The 18,272-nt window shown below is 36.2% G+C and overlaps 1 protein-coding gene across 2 annotated transcripts in view; it reads left to right on the forward strand.

Annotated features, from left to right (window-relative positions):
* Nucleotides 1–2,954, forward strand: part of akap7 (A kinase (PRKA) anchor protein 7) — a 49,058-nt gene extending 46,104 nt beyond the window's left edge. Inside the window, exon 8 of one of the 2 annotated variants that reach the window (XM_066699605.1) lies at nucleotides 2,087–2,954. In XM_066699605.1, coding sequence (XP_066555702.1) covers nucleotides 2,087–2,292 — 206 coding nt within the window. In that variant the 3' untranslated portion in view covers nucleotides 2,293–2,954. Of the gene's footprint in view, nucleotides 1–984 lie in introns of both variants that reach the window. The other variant, XM_066699617.1, reaches the window with a different exon arrangement.
* The last annotated feature ends 15,318 nt before the right edge of the window (nucleotides 2,955–18,272 follow it).

The raw sequence follows: 18,272 nt of genomic DNA on the forward strand, positions 1-18,272 counted from the left end.
ATTAGAAAGCGACAAAAATAAAATTTAAAAAAAGCATATGCATAAGTGCATTTCTTTATCAAATCTATTCAAAAGTATGTCCATATACTTTCTTGTGATCTCAGTTAAGAATCATAAACATGGGTTCCAGGTGATCTTAACGCCTTGCTCATCATGATATAATATGTCCCTTGCTGAAAGGATAAATGCATGTTTTTTCATTGAAGATTTTCTAAGACTTTTAATGTCCATGTGAAACTCTAGCCCTAATGGATATATTATGTTACTATGTATTGTCTGAGTAGACCACTTTTAGCTATTTGCATTGTTATTACTATGACTACAGAATATAATTTAAAAGTGTACTGCATATGACAGCAGATTAATCTATAAATTATTAAAGTACTGATTTGGTAAAAATGTGTAACTTGCTTCAGTATGGCAGAATGGCACTGACAGAATACATGATAATTTGACTGATTCACTGATTTGTGCATGGATAATAATAGTTTGAACATGGAGAATAAGAATTTGTAGGGAGATCTTTCTGGCAATGTTATGTAATATGTTAGTGGTGTGTTTATATGTAGAAAGGATTTTCAGGATGTTTTACAAATATTACAATCCACTACTTCTCCAAAAAACACAAAGACATTTCAACATGACTCTTTTCAATGCCTGCAGTAAGCTTAAATATACTGTTCAGTTTACATATTCAAGCCCAGAGTGAGTGCTTTGTCCTTGCTTTATAGAGTATGTTCAAGGTCCCCTCTTTTCACTGCATGAGGTCATGGCAGCAAGCTGATTTATGTTTTATTAAACTTGTCCTAGACCTCCTTACTTGATATTCATGTTTTTTCTTTTTGGAATTACGTGCCAAAGTCCACACTGAGTTTTGTGACATGTAGGTGTGGTGAAAAGAGGGCAGTGATGGTGCATGATGGTATATCCTGTTGTCATGGTGACTTGTCTGAGTGACCCATTGTTGTCTGTCGTGATGTGTAGGTGAAAAGAGGGTCGCCGAGCCGGATGATGACGAACTAGTGAGCCTCAGTAAGAGACTGGTGGAGAATGCTGTCCTTAAAGCGGTACAACAGTACCTCGAAGAGACTCAGCAGAACAAAAACAGGCAAGCAGAAATCAGTCCACCAAAGACTGAGGAAAAGCTCAACACAAACGACAGCAAAAAATGAACCCTCCAGCTGTTATCCTGGACCCTAACAAGCCAGGGGGAGTCTTCTGAAGAGGCTGGCTCAGAGTCTCTGTAATGGAGGGATACAGAACAGTACACAGCCAAGGATTATTAGGGAGGTCCTGAAACTGAAAATGTATTAAATATCTGTAAGCATTGTTCATTGTGGAAATTAATAAGCTGGAGCCTTTCTAATGAGCAAGAGTCCCTATGCAGTTGTGTATATTTTACCCACTTCTTAAACAATTCTGTTTGTGACCTACATTTTTCAGCCTTCATGATACAGTTTCTTACTGTGACATTCAAAACCTACAATGGGAAGTGTTTTGTTTTGTCGTGTGTTTTTTAAGCGGTCCCTGGAATATATTGGGATACACTATTATTAGTGTTTTAAAGCAAAATGCCATGAAGAAATCCTTTGAATCTTTCTACAGAATAATGATCTCCTCTGAAGAGCACATTAGTCTATTTTTTCTAATTATTTTGTGATGAAAATGGAGGAGGGTTAAAGGACACTAACCTGACACATTATTTCTAAAGGAAATCTTTGGTTTTGCTCCAGTAAGGGCCTGCCACTTCCGTTGGTATCAAGCACCGCAAAGACAATCATGATCTTTACTAAGCTAAGCATCACTACAGGTCTTCACTGTATTTGTAAACACGTTCATTAAACATGCAGTTTTCTGTAGTTGGACTATGCAGCGAAAACTATGCTGTGGAAATTGTTTACATCATTTGTTGTTCATGAAGTGTGTGTACAAACTAATCGATGAAGAAGAAAAGGCAACTGACATCAATTGATCTGTAATATGCAGGTTCAATTTATTATTTTTCCATTCTTCAGTTAAGGGGCAGCCAAATAGAGCAGCTTTAGTTTTTATTTTAAACACAAGTACATTCTGTCTTCTTTTTTAGGCAAAAGACGTGATGCAGACTTCATTAGGAAGGCTTTGCATAGGGAAACAGTGGCTCTGTTGAAGATCAACAAGCAGATAAAACAGCTTTTGTCTCATCCAGTAACACTCGCAAGGATACGCTCGGAGATTGCAGGAGCGGAAGTCCGGCCCAAAGCCAGCAAGCAGGTGCACTTGACTGGAGATGTTCATCTGTCTCACCTTTGATTGGTGGGATGGGATGTGATAATTTAACACAGGAGGTCAAAGGAGCTACAGACAGACTGACTTCTCAAAATAAAGTGCACATCCAGTTGTTCTGCTGGGTGAAATGTACTGTGTTTGTCATTGCTATACTTTTTGTATCTTTAGGAAATATTTGTAATTGCTGCACTACGATAGTTGATTGGCTTTAATGTCATTTAAGATTTGTTTTTATGCTTGTGGTTAAGGAGACTCTCAAATTACCGCTTCCAAGGTGGCCTTATGATTGGTTATGATTAAGGATGTTATTTTATTACTGTGTACTTGAAAACATTGTTTTTCTCCTTGGCATATATACACCAGAACCTTAACAATAAATGTTCTGTCACAGCAAATGTAATTTGGTACTGTATTGAATGCTATATAAGTCATGTTCCTCACAGATGCATGCATAGTGTCCAAATACATATATATCTAATATATATATACACATTTTTATAGAGATTTTTTTGTAACAATTATATATTAAAAAGGCAGTGACTGAAATGCAATCACCAATGAACCCAACTATTGCAAGAACATATTGACTTTTTCCAAAATAATGTCAAAAATAATACATTGATTTTTAAAATTGTAGCTTTGCTTAAAGTGTTCTTGCTTGTGAACAAATAAAAATCTGTCCCTTGTTTGGTCTGAGATTTCAGTCTGTAGAGGAACTGCTGTGTAAAAATTGCAAACATTTAACCTTGATGTTTTTATGTTAAAAACACCAAACATTTATCAAGAACCTAATCTGTTATTCCAACCTGGATTTACAGAACACCACATTTACCAATAAACAACATTTTGCCTTTTTACGGCATTGATCGAACGATCAAGTGTCACTGTTTCTCTCTCCTGGCTTCATCAGGATTTGAAGAATAGACTTGTTCAGATAAATGCCAGAAAACAAGGTGAAAATATCTTCCTATGTAGTGTGAATTGGAGAATGCGTCTCATGAGGAAAGATCACTACCTCCTTATTCAGTATAATCAATTTCCTGGGGGATTAAAATGAGTATTAAACATTCAAACACAAAACCCTAATAATCCTGAACAGATAAGAAAGAGCACAGAACAAAGAGATAACAGTAGGATGGGAGTTACTAAAATAACTTTTTTTTTTTTCATGCACTTCCACACCATTTACTCAGCTGTGGAGCACGGCAGTAGGTATATTTTGGTAGTTCTTGCTGGATGTTGCAGTGCAGCTTGTATTTGTTTATTTGTTTGTTGTTTAATCAAGATATTAAAAGCCTAGAGTGAGAATGTATTTTTTGCTTTCACCCCAAAAGAAAAAAAAAAACACATTGATAGTTGCGTGCCATCTGATAGAAAAATAAGGTTCAGAGAAATTGGAAGAGGTGCCTGCAGGGCTACAATCCTGCTAAGTATGATATGACAAACAGAGACCTGCCTGCTGAGAGTAACACACAGCGACAGTTTACTTCCAGCTCTGCTATACTGACTGTGTCCATGAAAGTCTTTGCATTGCGCAGCTCATTTGTGCTGTTGCCTAAAATGAACTGTGCTGTGCCCTTTATTTTTCTCCAGTGCCCTTAATGCTCTGATATGAACAGGCAGGTAAATTAGAGTCCCAGATAGATCAAAGTCATCCAATTTAAGTACTGAGGTTTCAGGAATTAAAATGAGACCAAATAATTACACAAATGTGCAGAAAGCCTCCATGAATAAAATGTTAGAAAAATACAATTGTAGAAACACATGTTTTACAGAAGTCTTAACCCCCAAAAATTTTGGTATTAACAGGAGATACATCACACAATTGACCGTATCACTGGTTTGTTGTACAGCATACAGACTGAATGCTAGGCAACATGTTGTGTTTGGGATACTTCAAGCACCCACTGTGTTTCATGCAGTGTATTAATTGACTAATTTTGCATTTTCAAGACATCCACAGATAACCATTAAAAAATACTTGACTATGAATTAAATATCTTTTTCTTTTAATTGACAATGAGTATTTTTTTATACAATTATCCCATTTAACAACACAACAAATTATTGATTTCAGAACTGCTCTATTTGCAGCTGATGCTTTCATGCAATGCCTTTCTTCCAGTTCTGTGTCATCCTCTGCAAACTGACCAACATGAACATGATGTTTTGAAGGAAAACTGAAACCAAGGTTAATTAGCTGCATTTCATTAACCACTGTAATTTCCAGGGACTTTTCAGAAAACGGGCTTGATTATTGATAGCTGTGTTCTGGAAAGCTTTAGTGCCACTTTGCCAGGCAGGGGGTCCTGGTACTGTTTGTGTGGTGCAGAAATACAGAACAATTCCACTGATCTTGATAAAGGTATCAACTGCAACATTTACTTTGTTGAAAAAAAGTAAAAGAGCTGCCTGCTGATCAGGAAATAGATAATGAGGTTTTAATAATCCTATCATTGTAATCTTCTGAATTAATGGGGCTACCTTTAAAGGTTTTTCTCCAGTAGAAATTATCTGCAGTTAATTAAGGATTAAGTAGAAAAAACAATCTTGATTTCCCATTTGTACTTTTCAAATTTCATTTATTTTCAGAAAATGGGGGAGATCATTTTGGCCCAGAAGCAAAAAGTTTTGACAAATTCATTGTGTTCAGTAGCCCTGCTTGGAGAGAGAAACAGTGACTCAATGGTGCACATTCTTTACTGTCAGAAATAGTGTAGATCACTTGCATTCTGCTCGACTGTGAACTCCATAGGACATATAGTCTACAATACATATTATATATACAGCATATTTCTATATGAAAAACAAGTGACACTATTGGTACACCTTTATAAATCAGGTTATATAATTTAGATGATTATCCTTTGTATGAATCCATGAAAAATACAGTATAGACAGTGAACCATATGAGAAATCTGCATGCACGCACCTGGTGATTTGCTAAAATTGTTCAGTGCAAGAGGGCAAAGAAACCTTTTGTGAGTTCTGTCAGCACCATTTGCATCCATTTTTTGTTTCCGGAAAATACTGTTCATTACAAATTAATCATGCCATGTCAGACAGCAAAATAATGTACATCTAAATCACTTTATTTTAGAATATATATGAGTCTGTATGTGTATGTGTGTGTGTGTATATATATATATATATATATATATATATATATATATATACACACTCACCTAAAGGATTATTAGGAACACCATACTATATATATATATATACACTCACCTAAAGGATTATTAGGAACACCATACTAATACTGTGTTTGACCCCCTTTCGCCTTCAGAACTGCCTTAATTCTACGTGGCATTGATTCAACAAGGTGCTGAAAGCATTCTTTAGAAATGTTGGCCCATATTGATAGGATAGCATCTTGCAGTTGATGGACATTTGTGGGATGCACATCCAGGGCACGAAGCTCCCGTTCCACCACATCCCAAAGATGCTCTATTGGGTTGAGATCTGGTGACTGTGGGGGCCAGTTTAGTACAGTGAACTCATTGTCATGTTCAAGAAACCAATTTGAAATGATTCGACCTTTGTGACATGGTGCATTATCCTGCTGGAAGTAGCCATCAGAGGATGGGTACATGGTGGTCATAAAGGGATGGACATGGTCAGAAACAATGCTCAGGTAGGCCGTGGCATTTAAACGATGCCCAATTGGCACTAAGGGGCCTAAAGTGTGCCAAGAAAACATCCCCCACACCATTACACCACCACCACCAGCCTGCACAGTGGTAACAAGGCATGATGGATCCATGTTCTCATTCTGTTTACGCCAAATTCTGACTCTACCATCTGAATGTCTCAACAGAAATCGAGACTCATCAGACCAGGCAACATTTTTCCAGTCTTCAACTGTCCAATTTTGGTGAGCTTGTGCAAATTGTAGCCTCTTTTTCCTATTTGTAGTGGAGATGAGTGGTACCCGGTGGGGTCTTCTGCTGTTGTAGCCCATCCGCCTCAAGGTTGTACGTGTTGTGGCTTCACAAATGCTTTGCTGCATACCTCGGTTGTAACGAGTGGTTATTTCAGTCAAAGTTGCTCTTCTATCAGCTTGAATCAGTCGGCCCATTCTCCTCTGACCTCTAGCATCAACAAGGCATTTTCGCCCACAGGACTGCCGCATACTGGATGTTTTTCCCTTTTCACACCATTCTTTGTAAACCCTAGAAATGGTTGTGCGTGAAAATCCCAGTAACTGAGCAGATTGTGAAATACTCAGACCGGCCCGTCTGGCACCAACAACCATGCCACGCTCAAAATTGCTTAAATCACCTTTCTTTCCCATTCAGACATTCAGTTTGGAGTTCAGGAGATTGTCTTGACCAGGACCACACCCCTAAATGCATTGAAGCAACTGCCATGTGATTGGTTGGTTAGATAATTGCATTAATGAGAAATTGAACAGGTGTTCCTAATAATCCTTTAGGTGAGTGTGTGTGTGTGTATATATATATATATATATATATATATATATATATATAAATGCTTATTATTGTCAGACTGGTGTGGTTTCAGGTAAGGTAATATTACATGATTAAACTGTTCGGGTGCCCTCACGGTCAGGTCATTACTTTTTTTAATTGAAAACATCCCCCAGCTAAAACAATGTACTGATAAGTGATCAATTATTACTGAAAGTATGACTTTGTTTTCATAGTTTTAGATTAAGTAAAGAAATGGTTCATAATACCAACATAATTAAGAAATAAAAAATAGTAGAATTAATGAGATTATAGTTATTTATTGTGTAAGCTTTTGTGTCCCCTTTCTCCTCCAAGGTACCATCTTTTACTTTGATGTTAAACACCCTCAGGTCTTAAAACTGTCACATGATGACCAAACCTACTGTCAAGAACAAAATAAAAAACATTTTGATTAAAAACAATTACAGTCTGGAATAAAGACCTGAATTGTGCTTTTTTGTGAGTACAGTACTTTGGATGCTTTTTTAAGTAATGAAAATTGATGTAATTTGCTCTAATATTGTGCTCTTGAGAAGAATCACCATTTAACTCTGTCCTGTCTTAATTGCTGTGAAGGCTGTTGTTCATATTCAATCATGTTTTGTTCGGTGCTGTATTTATTTTAAATGTTCAGCATCCCCCTGTCATTCCCTGTTCTTTTTCTTCTTATGTACCCGTGTGTGTGGCTTTTGTTTAAATAACTAGTATTTATTATTCAGAAGACATTTTACTTTGTTTATGTTTTGTTACAGTATAAACTACTATTAATACTTAAAGTGTTTTTTAGTCAACAGCAAGCTCCTGGCTTGATGGTTTTACGCATGATATATTTGGCAGCATGGAGTATGTGTGTTTTATTAGTAGTACCCCACAGTGTAAATGCGTGTGTGTGAGGTAGGGGGCACTTTGAGGGTAAATACAGTCACTTAAGTTTTTTCATTTCTGTAGTTGTGCCCATTCTGAGTGATCACATAACGCCATCTCTGTTTACTGATTAGTCTACACCCAATACTATCAGCCCATCACCAAACAGCAACTCCTCTATGGCTGGTGTTGGAGTTGGAGTTGGTGTGTGTGTTTTAGTGTAACAGTGTAACCCATTCAATTACAGATCACTAGCATATTAATGCAATGCAACTCTAAAATATCCATGAGGCCAGACATCCTTCCTTTTTGTGTTTTCACACAAAGACATTAGCAAGGTAAGAGGTTTTTCATTTACTAATCCAGACTTGATCATTTAAACCTCTCATTCTGTCTGTACTGAATCTGTTCCACTGTTTTGCTTTTTTATTTCTTTATTTTAACAAATTAGCAATCAGTGTGTCTAACACCCAGTGTTCTTGGTCAGTTCTATCAAGATGTGGTATTGTGCACCTGAGTTTTGGTAGAAGTTGGTAAAATGTTTACACGTAAGTAAGATCAATTCATAACATTTTCTAGTTTTTTACATTTGAATAATTTATTGAGGCTTTTTACACCCATTTTGTGTGATTAGATAAGTAGGTTACAGCAATATGAATAAACAGACATACTATACTACTCAGTAAATCCATTAACAGCTTTGGAAAATCATGGTCTGTGGGTCATATTCATACAACTTGTGCCTTATGCTTTGTGTACATATATTTTTAAAGGAACAAAGAGCAAGGGAAGTTCACAGAAGTAAATTCAATGGTGACTTTTTTTGTATTATTTCGTGTTCATTTGTTATCTTTTAAAAATGGGATGGTGAATATGACGTTTTATGATTATGGGACTATTGTTATATATGTGTGTGTATATATATATATATATATATATATATATAAAGTTGAAAATCTTGTTTTTTTAAAGAAAAATATAAATTGAAAAATGATTAAAGTACATTTCCTCTGGTTAAAGTGGAAAGGGATTACTTTCTTTCTACCTTGCGCCAAGGTGAGCATGTTAATCCCCCCTCAATAGGATAAATGTCTGCTCTTACAAAGCCATTTACTAAATAAGCTTAGCTAACAACATGGGTACGCCGGCCACAGATAATGCACTCCCGTGAATGGTAGAAAAACATGTATGGTGTTTTTTTTTCCCAATGATTGTCAAAAACTGTCACTGTGCTCTTGGGTATAGATGCCCTTAATTTGTTTTATTGTCCTGTCTTCCATAACAAAATCTTGAAGACATGCATACAAATGACAAGAACAACAAATTCAATTCTGTTAAAGCTGATGATATTTTAGAATTGTGGGGTAATTTAAATATAACATCAGACTGAAAATATGATCTGAAATGGCTTAAATAATGAAATCTATCAAGTAAAAAATATAACAGAAGTCTGTGTATTTATGTGTGTATTTTCACACTGGCAGATGTCTTTATCCAAAGCGACTTGCAAGGTTCACAAGAACACTATGCAACAAATATATTTAACATCTTTTGACATCAAATAAAATAATTTAAATAAACCCTATCAATACATATTTTGTGGAATCACGTTTGACATTTTTAACTTTGAGAACTATCTTTCTGTAGCCCTTTAATAGGTCAAGGCACTTTTCAGCACTGCTTTTTTGACTATCCTCCTTGCAGAACCACTCCTCCAGGTAATAGTTTGTAATTCATTCATCCCTGAAATCTAACAAGGGCTCCAGGACTGGAAAGTAGCCAGAAAACAAATCTGCCTTCATGGTGAATGAATAGTTCCAATATACTTGGGAATCATTCTTTTAAAGCAGGTTTCTCTTGCAGGATCCTGTCATGGACACCAGAATCGCGCTGTTGATGGATTTCCTGAAGCGCTGTATGCTGGTGACACCTCTTTTTTGAAATCCCCAGTCATGCTCTGTGGGTTTGTGTTAACCTTCTGACCACATGTTTTGGGAACAGTTTACATGCATTCTCTTCCTACGATAATAATAACGTGATCCAAATCCATGGACAGACAGATTCACATAGTTGTCCCCACCACACAGTCTTAAGTTCCCTTCATGTATATGGTAAAAATATTGGACATGAGTTTATGTTGGAGAATGCAAAACAATAAGCTTCTAGTTTTCTGTAGACAGAGCTTTTAAAATTTTAAAATAAAATGTTCTCAAGCAAAATGAACCTTTAGGATCAGACCAGGCCCATGACTTTGGTTTGAGTGAGACTCAAATCTGTTGGGACTTTTCCAGCAAAGCTGTGTTTCTCCACATTAACGTTGTTGAAGTTATTCATATCCTGTGACAGAGCCCCGAGGAGAAAAGATAATTATTTGCTACTATTTCTTTTGCACTTGGTGTATATGTCCCAGTAGTCAAGAGTTGACCTTACCGAACTTCTCACATGCATGTTCATCATTTAAGGTCATCTTTGCTTCTCTTTTACTTGCCAACACATATGTTAAGCAAAGTATTTCTGTCATTTTTATGGGCATTGTTTCACCTGAAACAGACAATAAAATTGACAATCAAGTGTTATTTTCTATCCAACATGTCAGGTCTGATTGTACCATGTGAAAAACAAGGATCCTATTACAATCAGTCATATGAATTCTTGAGCAGTTTTGTATTGGAACATTCAGATATATTGACACAAAATAAGTATTTGTTATTTCTAGAACAAAGAAAATATGTTTCAATCACTCTAGTGTTTTTGTGTCCTTTTTAGCAAGATGTACTAAATTAAGAAATTCAATTTGTATGCCCAGATTGATTAAATAGAAGGCTGAAATATAGTTTAAACACAGTTTGATGCACCATGTATTTTATTCTCACAAATTGTATAAAAGGGGATATATGTGATGCATGACTGTTATAAGATGATAAGCAGAGGTTGTGTGACGAGCTGTGTGTTTATACACATCATAAATACTCTGTGTTAGCCTTATATGTGATCTTTCTACACCAGTCATATGCTTTGACACTAGAATCCTAATTTACACCTAAAAGTCTTCATCAATACATACATTTATAACACTTAAGAAACACACAGTGCCCATGAATTTAACTGCTTTGGATATTGTGAAGTATTTTAACCTTTGTCAGTTGAGCTGGTTTTCGAAACATAATGTTAATGAACTTCCAAGTGTATAATTTTTTTGCACTTTTGGCAGACTGTTCAATTGAGCTCCTGTGTAAAAGCATATGAATGGTTATGAAGATGAAGTGGAAAGATTTTTTTCTCTCTGCTCAGGAAGATTAATAAAGTGTGGTCACTACCAAAATGTGTATATGTGTGTTTAATATTTCTATGCTTTTAAGGTTTTTCCATGGCGAATAATATGTTTAAACTGAGTTCACTGGTACTTAATAAATCAATAGGGGAGTTATTATCAGGTCTTTAAGATGTTATTATGGGCATTCAATTATGTTTTTTATTGTTAATGGCATTGAATCAAAACCAAATCAAATATTTAATGTACAAAGCTTGATTTATGCTTGTGAGTAGCGATGCCAAGAAGGGGTTTCTGGGTAAGCGTAGCTCACTGATGGAGCTGATGTGCACTCCTCCAAAAAGATTACTATGTAAAATATCCCATGGAAGAATGTGTGTGGAAAAAGGTTTGTCTGGAAGATGTCTTCTTAATACTGAATCACAAATGTACTTAATATGAAATGTCTGTTTCCTCTTTACAGTGTCTGTTGAAATAGTTTTTCCACAGGTTGGGTTCATAAGCTTTTGGTGTTAATTGTTATTGTTAATATTTATTTCTCAGCAGGTACTCTTCACTAGGGCAACTTACAGTTGTCACAAAACAAAAGCATTTCAATACAAAGTTGCAAAACATCTGCAATAAAATACAATATACAACTGCTGTGCAATAAGTGTAAAATGAAATAGTTAACCATGCAATGAAGGCAACTTTTGTATAAGATCTTATTTACCCCTAAACCATATTTTTAAAATGACTCACAATAGAGTAAACATAATACCAAAGCTTTTATTTTAAATCCCCAGAACAACATTGCAATGTATTTAATTCAGCTGATTAGCATTCCAAACAGACCCCTTAAGGACTGATGGTTGGAAACAATTACCTACAGTCTGATTTTCAAAACAACCTGAGGTATCATTACATTTTAGAATCATGATGGAGTCATACAAGAGACCCCCGGGTGAACAAATTATATGGGTAAAACAAAACAAAGAAGAATTTTGCAATGAAGATAAAGATAACAACCGTTTTCTAAGTTCTATCTCTAAGAGTTCTGTAATTGTGAACAGGGACAGAATGTGCCGTGCAAACTTCGACATTAGTGCTTTTTGATATTCAGATATAGACATGAAGAGATCCTAGACCTCGCTAATTGACTCAAACTTTTATTCATTATATACAGTACTCAGGCAAAGAAAACAGGCAAAAACGAAATACAACCCTAGCTCCTTTTAATCCTAACTAAACAGTTTGACTGGGTCCCTCTCTAAATCTTGAAACATAAAACACTAACACAAACGTATCTAACAAACAGTCAAACATTATTAATATAGATCACCATCAGCATCAGCCTATATCAATCCACTGCTGTGAAGGCCTCCCCAAGATGTTTCCACTTGCTTCGATCTACAGCTTCTCTTTTCCATGACACACCTGCAAAGATTATTTAATCTTCCCATCTTCTATGTGGTCACCTTCCAGGTTTTTCATCTCTTGGGATCCATTCAAAAACTTCCTTTGTCCATCTTTGATCTGTTCTTCTTGCACATATGTATATTAAACTGGAATTGTTAGTTGTAACTCACATTCCATGGCCAAATGTCTTCCTGAATCTGTTTTCAAAAGCTGAACACTCTTCTGGCACTTTAATTAAAAAATAAAATCCTTTTTGGAACCCTATCAACTATCAACCAGAGAAAGAGATTCCACAGATGATCAGTTTGTTACTATACACAGTTTATGTGTATTCTTACTTTCTGAGAACACAAATAAGGAAACAAAAAACAAGCACATTAAGAGTTCAGATATAGTGTCCTGTTTCCCCAGAATACATTTATAGTCCATAATACAGCTGTCCTATTCTTTGAAATGTTGTGGTAGTCTTATGTTTCAGGCATTTTCTTTCTTTCTTAACACTTCCATGAGAAAGGTTGTTTGGTTCTTGAGTTAATAATTGTCTACCAGCATTGATGTACTTCATTGCTAAGAATTTGTTTAACTTTTTAGTCCTGTCCCATCACCCGCATTTGGGATTGAATAATTTGAAATATATAATTATTACAATTCTCAAAAGTTTTGGAGTATTGGGCATGAGATGCATACAATATTCAGACTGACATGTTTGCTGGGAATAAACCACCTGTGACTGTCTTTCCATGAACTAACTATCTTAAAATGCATTTTCTGACACCTTTGCAAAAATATGAACAGTTATATCAATTCCAAAACTGTAGCTTGTGCAGAATACAGTTGTACCAGCCTCATACTATAAAGGTGACCATATACCCTTTAACCATGTACAGACTCCACCATGCCAAATTTCCAATAAAAAACAATATTTCCACCTCACATTATATTCCAAATTGGCAAAATAATCACCAAAATGTGAGCATGTTGCAAAAGCGGTTTTCTGTATGTTTTTCTAAGCAATAGGAAACACACAGCTTGCAGGACTCATACTATATTATATACAATATAAAAGAGAGAAGCCAAGGACAAATCAATATGGATCCATCAGTTCTGAGAATAAATGTTGAAAACAAATCTTTATGAATCATGCAGTGTTTGATTGATGGCACGGGTGCGCCATTCACATGTTTTTGAGACTTAAACTTCTCACACTCTCTCCAAAATGTTTTGAAGGGATCGGCCTGTAGGACAGAGTGATTTACGTCTCCTGGCAGGAAGCCGTTAATATACCTGCCAAAGGTTGATCTCTTTAACAACAATAGGAAAATCATTAACCTGTGTGGTAGCATATCAGGTTTCCTGCTTATCTAAAAAGATAAAATATATATATTAATATATGGATGTTTTCAGCACGTAACCCTCTTTACCCTGACTGTGCCACCCCAATAATTAAATGAGGGTGGGGACCTCAACAACCTTGCTCTTAATTGTTCCCCAGATAGAGTGTATATGGCAGGAATACCAGATCATCCACAATGGACACAGGTAAGTTTAATAATAATATTTCATTTACTTTATACACAGTAATATCACACACAAGGGTTGACAGCAGAAAAAAGACAAGGCAGGGCATGAAGTCTGCACATATCAGTATCTACAGAAACCAAGTAACAAGAAACCTGACTGTAAAACTATATAATATCCCCTTATGAGAAACAAAAAGGAAACACGACTCACAAATTAACTCCTAAAACTTTTAAAATGTCACTTGCAACCAACACTACCAAAAATAAGAGTCTTATGCTTATCGTGTTGAAGCCAGCTGAACCCAAGATTGACAGTCTTTATGAAACTCTGTGTTGTTCTCCTCACCAGCCATATACTAAACAATTATATAGGGCCATTATGAGGGTTTTGGACAGTCCCACTCAGAATAGGTTAACAGTAGTGAATATTATCCCTATAAAATTAACTGTAGTTGTTAGAGCAACCCAAGGTTTATGAATCAAATTGAGAGAATTAGCTCATTTTTCACACTTTGAATATACATGTAAATAACATTCCTTATATCAAGTAAGGACGTGTTTCAAGTTTTACATCAGGCCTGACACGGACGCGTCAGCCAGGCAGACAGAGATGCACACCGATGCTCTCTGTAACCATAGATACACAGCCACTGAAAAGAGAATGAAATGAAAGAATGATGGTGTAGACGAGTGTTTCTTACACCACTGGACTGCTTCAAAGAAACACCTTCCTGACAGCATGACTCTGAGGAAAATGAAAGACATAAATCCAGCCTATATTATAACAGGATTTGGGGAGATAAAAGGCAATTTTGGAAACAATAGTCTCATAAAGAAGGCTTACGTTGTGTTACATCTAGTAAGGAAATAAAAAAACAGCAAATGGGCTTCATATATTGCCTTCACAGTGGAGGTTATTTAAAACCTTTCACACACATTTTAAATTATTTATTCAAGACAAAATTGTGTTGTTTCACACATAAAGTTCCCTGCATTTTTAAAAATTATAATTTGATTCAATTCAATGTGTGACCTAGATGAAGTCAGAAAACAATTGGAAGACATGGCCTGTTTGTTTGACTGTTTAAACGCGGTTGCTCAGATGCTGGCAGCAGGAAGGGTGTTTATACAATTGAACTGCTGTGCAGGAAAACAGAGATTATGCGTAATAATTATACAGGATACAGAGAGAATGTAATAGCCATTATACACTTAAAATTCATTTCAGAAGTCATTTTCAATTTGCTGTGCTTTTTTTTATCTTGGGTGTGTTTTCAGGTGAAAAGAATAATGATATTGAAAGACTTGCAAAAGCATTGCAGTCAGTATTTTCACAATTTACAAATGTTTTCTATAAATTAGTAAATTTACATTGATTGCCTCCAGTTCCCAGGATGTTGTATTATCATTATCATTAGTATTAATTTGTTTATATATTATAATTGTGATTGTTTTGATAGAATTAGATGTGGTCCTGATTTTTCAACTAGCGAAACAGAAGTGGAACAAATTAGTTTATGGAACACAGACTGCCCAAAATGTGCATCGTAGCTTTCATTTGTTATTTAAGATGCAGGTTGTAAATGCGCTTCTGCACTCAGGAGAAGCTAAATTTGTTAAATTACTGATGTAATGAGACATCGACACCGTGGGCTGAAAGAAACCCTTGATAATCTATGTGTAGAATGTGGGGGGAAATGAGAAACAGTCTGATTCCATTCCAAACAGTCGCTTTGTGTTTCTCTTGCACCAGGGCAGTTTGGGGATTTTTTGTTACCAGCCTGGATTAATTGTCTCATTTCGAAGACAGTGAGAAAACATGTGATGCCAGCCGGGCCAAATGGCAGGTTTAACTGGCGATTCATTTTCATTGAGAATCCCAGACACAGATGGCACAGAGTGCAGGCAGGAATTATGTCATGGTTAGATTTGCCCTAAATCTGTGAACGGGTTATACTGTTTGATCAGTCATCTTGTGAAATGTAGATAAGTGAATGAGAAGCTGACAGATAAAAAGTGAATAAAACCCACCTAAATCACATATGTGGCACAAAGTCCATATCTAAAATTTTAAAAAGCAATTAATTTCTCCCATCCCAATGCAATAGAATGTCTAAATCAAAATTAAATAGAATTCAACTGACTATACTGACCTTTAATACACAAATACGAAGGTATCATTTTGCTGACATTGCTGTATAGAAGGACTTCAGTGCTTTCTTGCACAAGCTGAATCCTGTACATGTGTAATATGCTGTTAAAAATAACTAAATACATGTTCCTTCAACAAAATCTTAATATTCTCTATTAGTTACTAGGAATTCAATCAGACTCAGACAGACTGCTTGGCTCGCCCAGCTGCACAGATGATTTCAGTGCAATCAAGCTAGATGTTTTGAAATGCACCCCCTGCGTTTCTCCTCATCAGCACAAGCCTGGTAAAGAAGTGGCTTAAAACCAGGGAGGATAAAGACAAACGGGCTCTGCTGAGGGACAGGGCTGACATCTTTTCTTTATTTCTTTTTCATTCACCCCATAAGACTTTTTCTCATCTTACATTGAATTAATCTGTTTCAAGTCAGTTTTTTAAATCCAATATGATGTGCCTAGCGTTCTATAGCTGTGTTTGGTCTGAATCGTGGCTTTCTAGTCACGTTGCAATCTCGGATGCTGCATTCCCCAGGACCTCACCTTTGTTGATCAGAAACCATGGGCACTGAGAACTACTCTTTGTTATCATGTAATCAGAACACAGACCCTCGCCAGGACAACAGTACATAATTACAAGTGTTGCCTGTGCATAATATATTGTCACACTAAGCACCTGTTAAACAACATTTTATGAGCAACCTTTGTACTGAGAAATTCAAAGAAAGCATGATGTGTGTTTATGATTCAGGATTATCTTAATCTAATTATTCTGAAGTTTCCCATAGCCAATCCTTCCATTCCTAAGTAGATAAACAAAACCTGTATCTTTCTATTTTGTATGTGCCATTAATACAATAATAATAGTACAACTGTATTTTGCTTATGGTTGCGTTTGTGAAGTAGACAAGGTCTAAATTTGACCAGAACTTGTAAAGGACGGTCAGGAAGGACTTAAATGGCATCAATAGCCCAGAGCAATTAAACAAAAATCTTCTCAGAAACCTTTTATCTTCTATTTTCATTATTTGTACTGACATTTAAGCAGAAACAACTACTCTGCCATGAAACACAAAAAGGAGCTGCAGCTAAGCTTTAATCTGCAGGCAACCCAACTCATTAAATTAAACTCCCCTTCAATTTAAGATCTCTGATCCTGGGATTTTAAACGACCTGAGATTGTGAGATCGTGTTGTGTAAGTCGGTTCCCTCGGGAAACATAGTCGGAGCTTCTCCACTTCATACATCTAAGTGACCTCCGAGACTGAATTCCTGGCATTCCCACAGCTGGCAACATCCAGCCCGGCTCTCTGCTCGTCATGGACTCTCACACGATCCTTTCAATTTTTCCGTTATTGACCTATATATTCCTGCCGAGTGATGTCTTTCTTTAAAGCCATCTCACGAAACACATCCGTCTGCACCTTTAGACGTTGACAGGAAAGGCAGGGGTGTGATTGACAGGCAGAGTTACTCAAGAAGGGTCTTTTGCTTTCCCTCCCTGGCTATACCATACTAATTTGGGAAGTGTAAATAATTTGTGAAGCCACGCTGCCGTTGCCAGTAAAATTGTGTGTGATCCAGCCAAGGGAACGCACGTGGTGCTATTCATGAACCAGCAATTGCCAAAGGCCTGATTAATCAGACTGTGCCCCACTTTCTTTACTTCTCTATTCTTTCAAGAGGACAGAAAACAATGCCCTCTTAGTGAAAAATGAACATGGGTATTTAAAACTAAGCCCTAACCATCCATTTTAGACTCTATTGGGGTGCAGATATAGAAGCATATAAAAATGGTTTATAATAAGGGTTCATCCTGAAAAACTACTTGATCAGACGGTTGAAGTGGAAAAGCAATGTCTACAGCATTAAGCCAGGCTCCCTGGTGGCGTGGTGTGGCCCTGCTTCTCTGGGTAAAAGCTATTTGTCAGATGCCAGTGCAGTGTAGAAAGTGCAAGTGAAAAAGCCTGTCTTATCTATGCTAGGAATTGCAGAGATAATTAATATGGGAGTACAAAACAGAACAGAACAAATAATGGACTGCAAAAAAAAAAAAAAAAGTAATATAAAAATATATAAAAACATGGATTCAAATTGAATAAAGCAGATTACTTCTGGTATTACACTGAAGAATATCAAATAAAATATAGCACTCCTTTTGTAGTTTTGTAGTTATGCGACATCCTGTTGAATTGCTCTTTACAAATTGCTGGTCCATTTACAGTGCCATAAACACACTTCCATAGCGATTATATTGTATACCCATTGTGTCTACTTCACAATTCTGCAAAGGCATTTAGTCTTCAGACACAAGCCAAACATGCT

Source organism: Amia ocellicauda, chromosome 1, assembly GCF_036373705.1.
Source record: "Amia ocellicauda isolate fAmiCal2 chromosome 1, fAmiCal2.hap1, whole genome shotgun sequence".
Classification (NCBI taxonomy): Eukaryota; Metazoa; Chordata; class Actinopteri; order Amiiformes; family Amiidae; genus Amia; species Amia ocellicauda.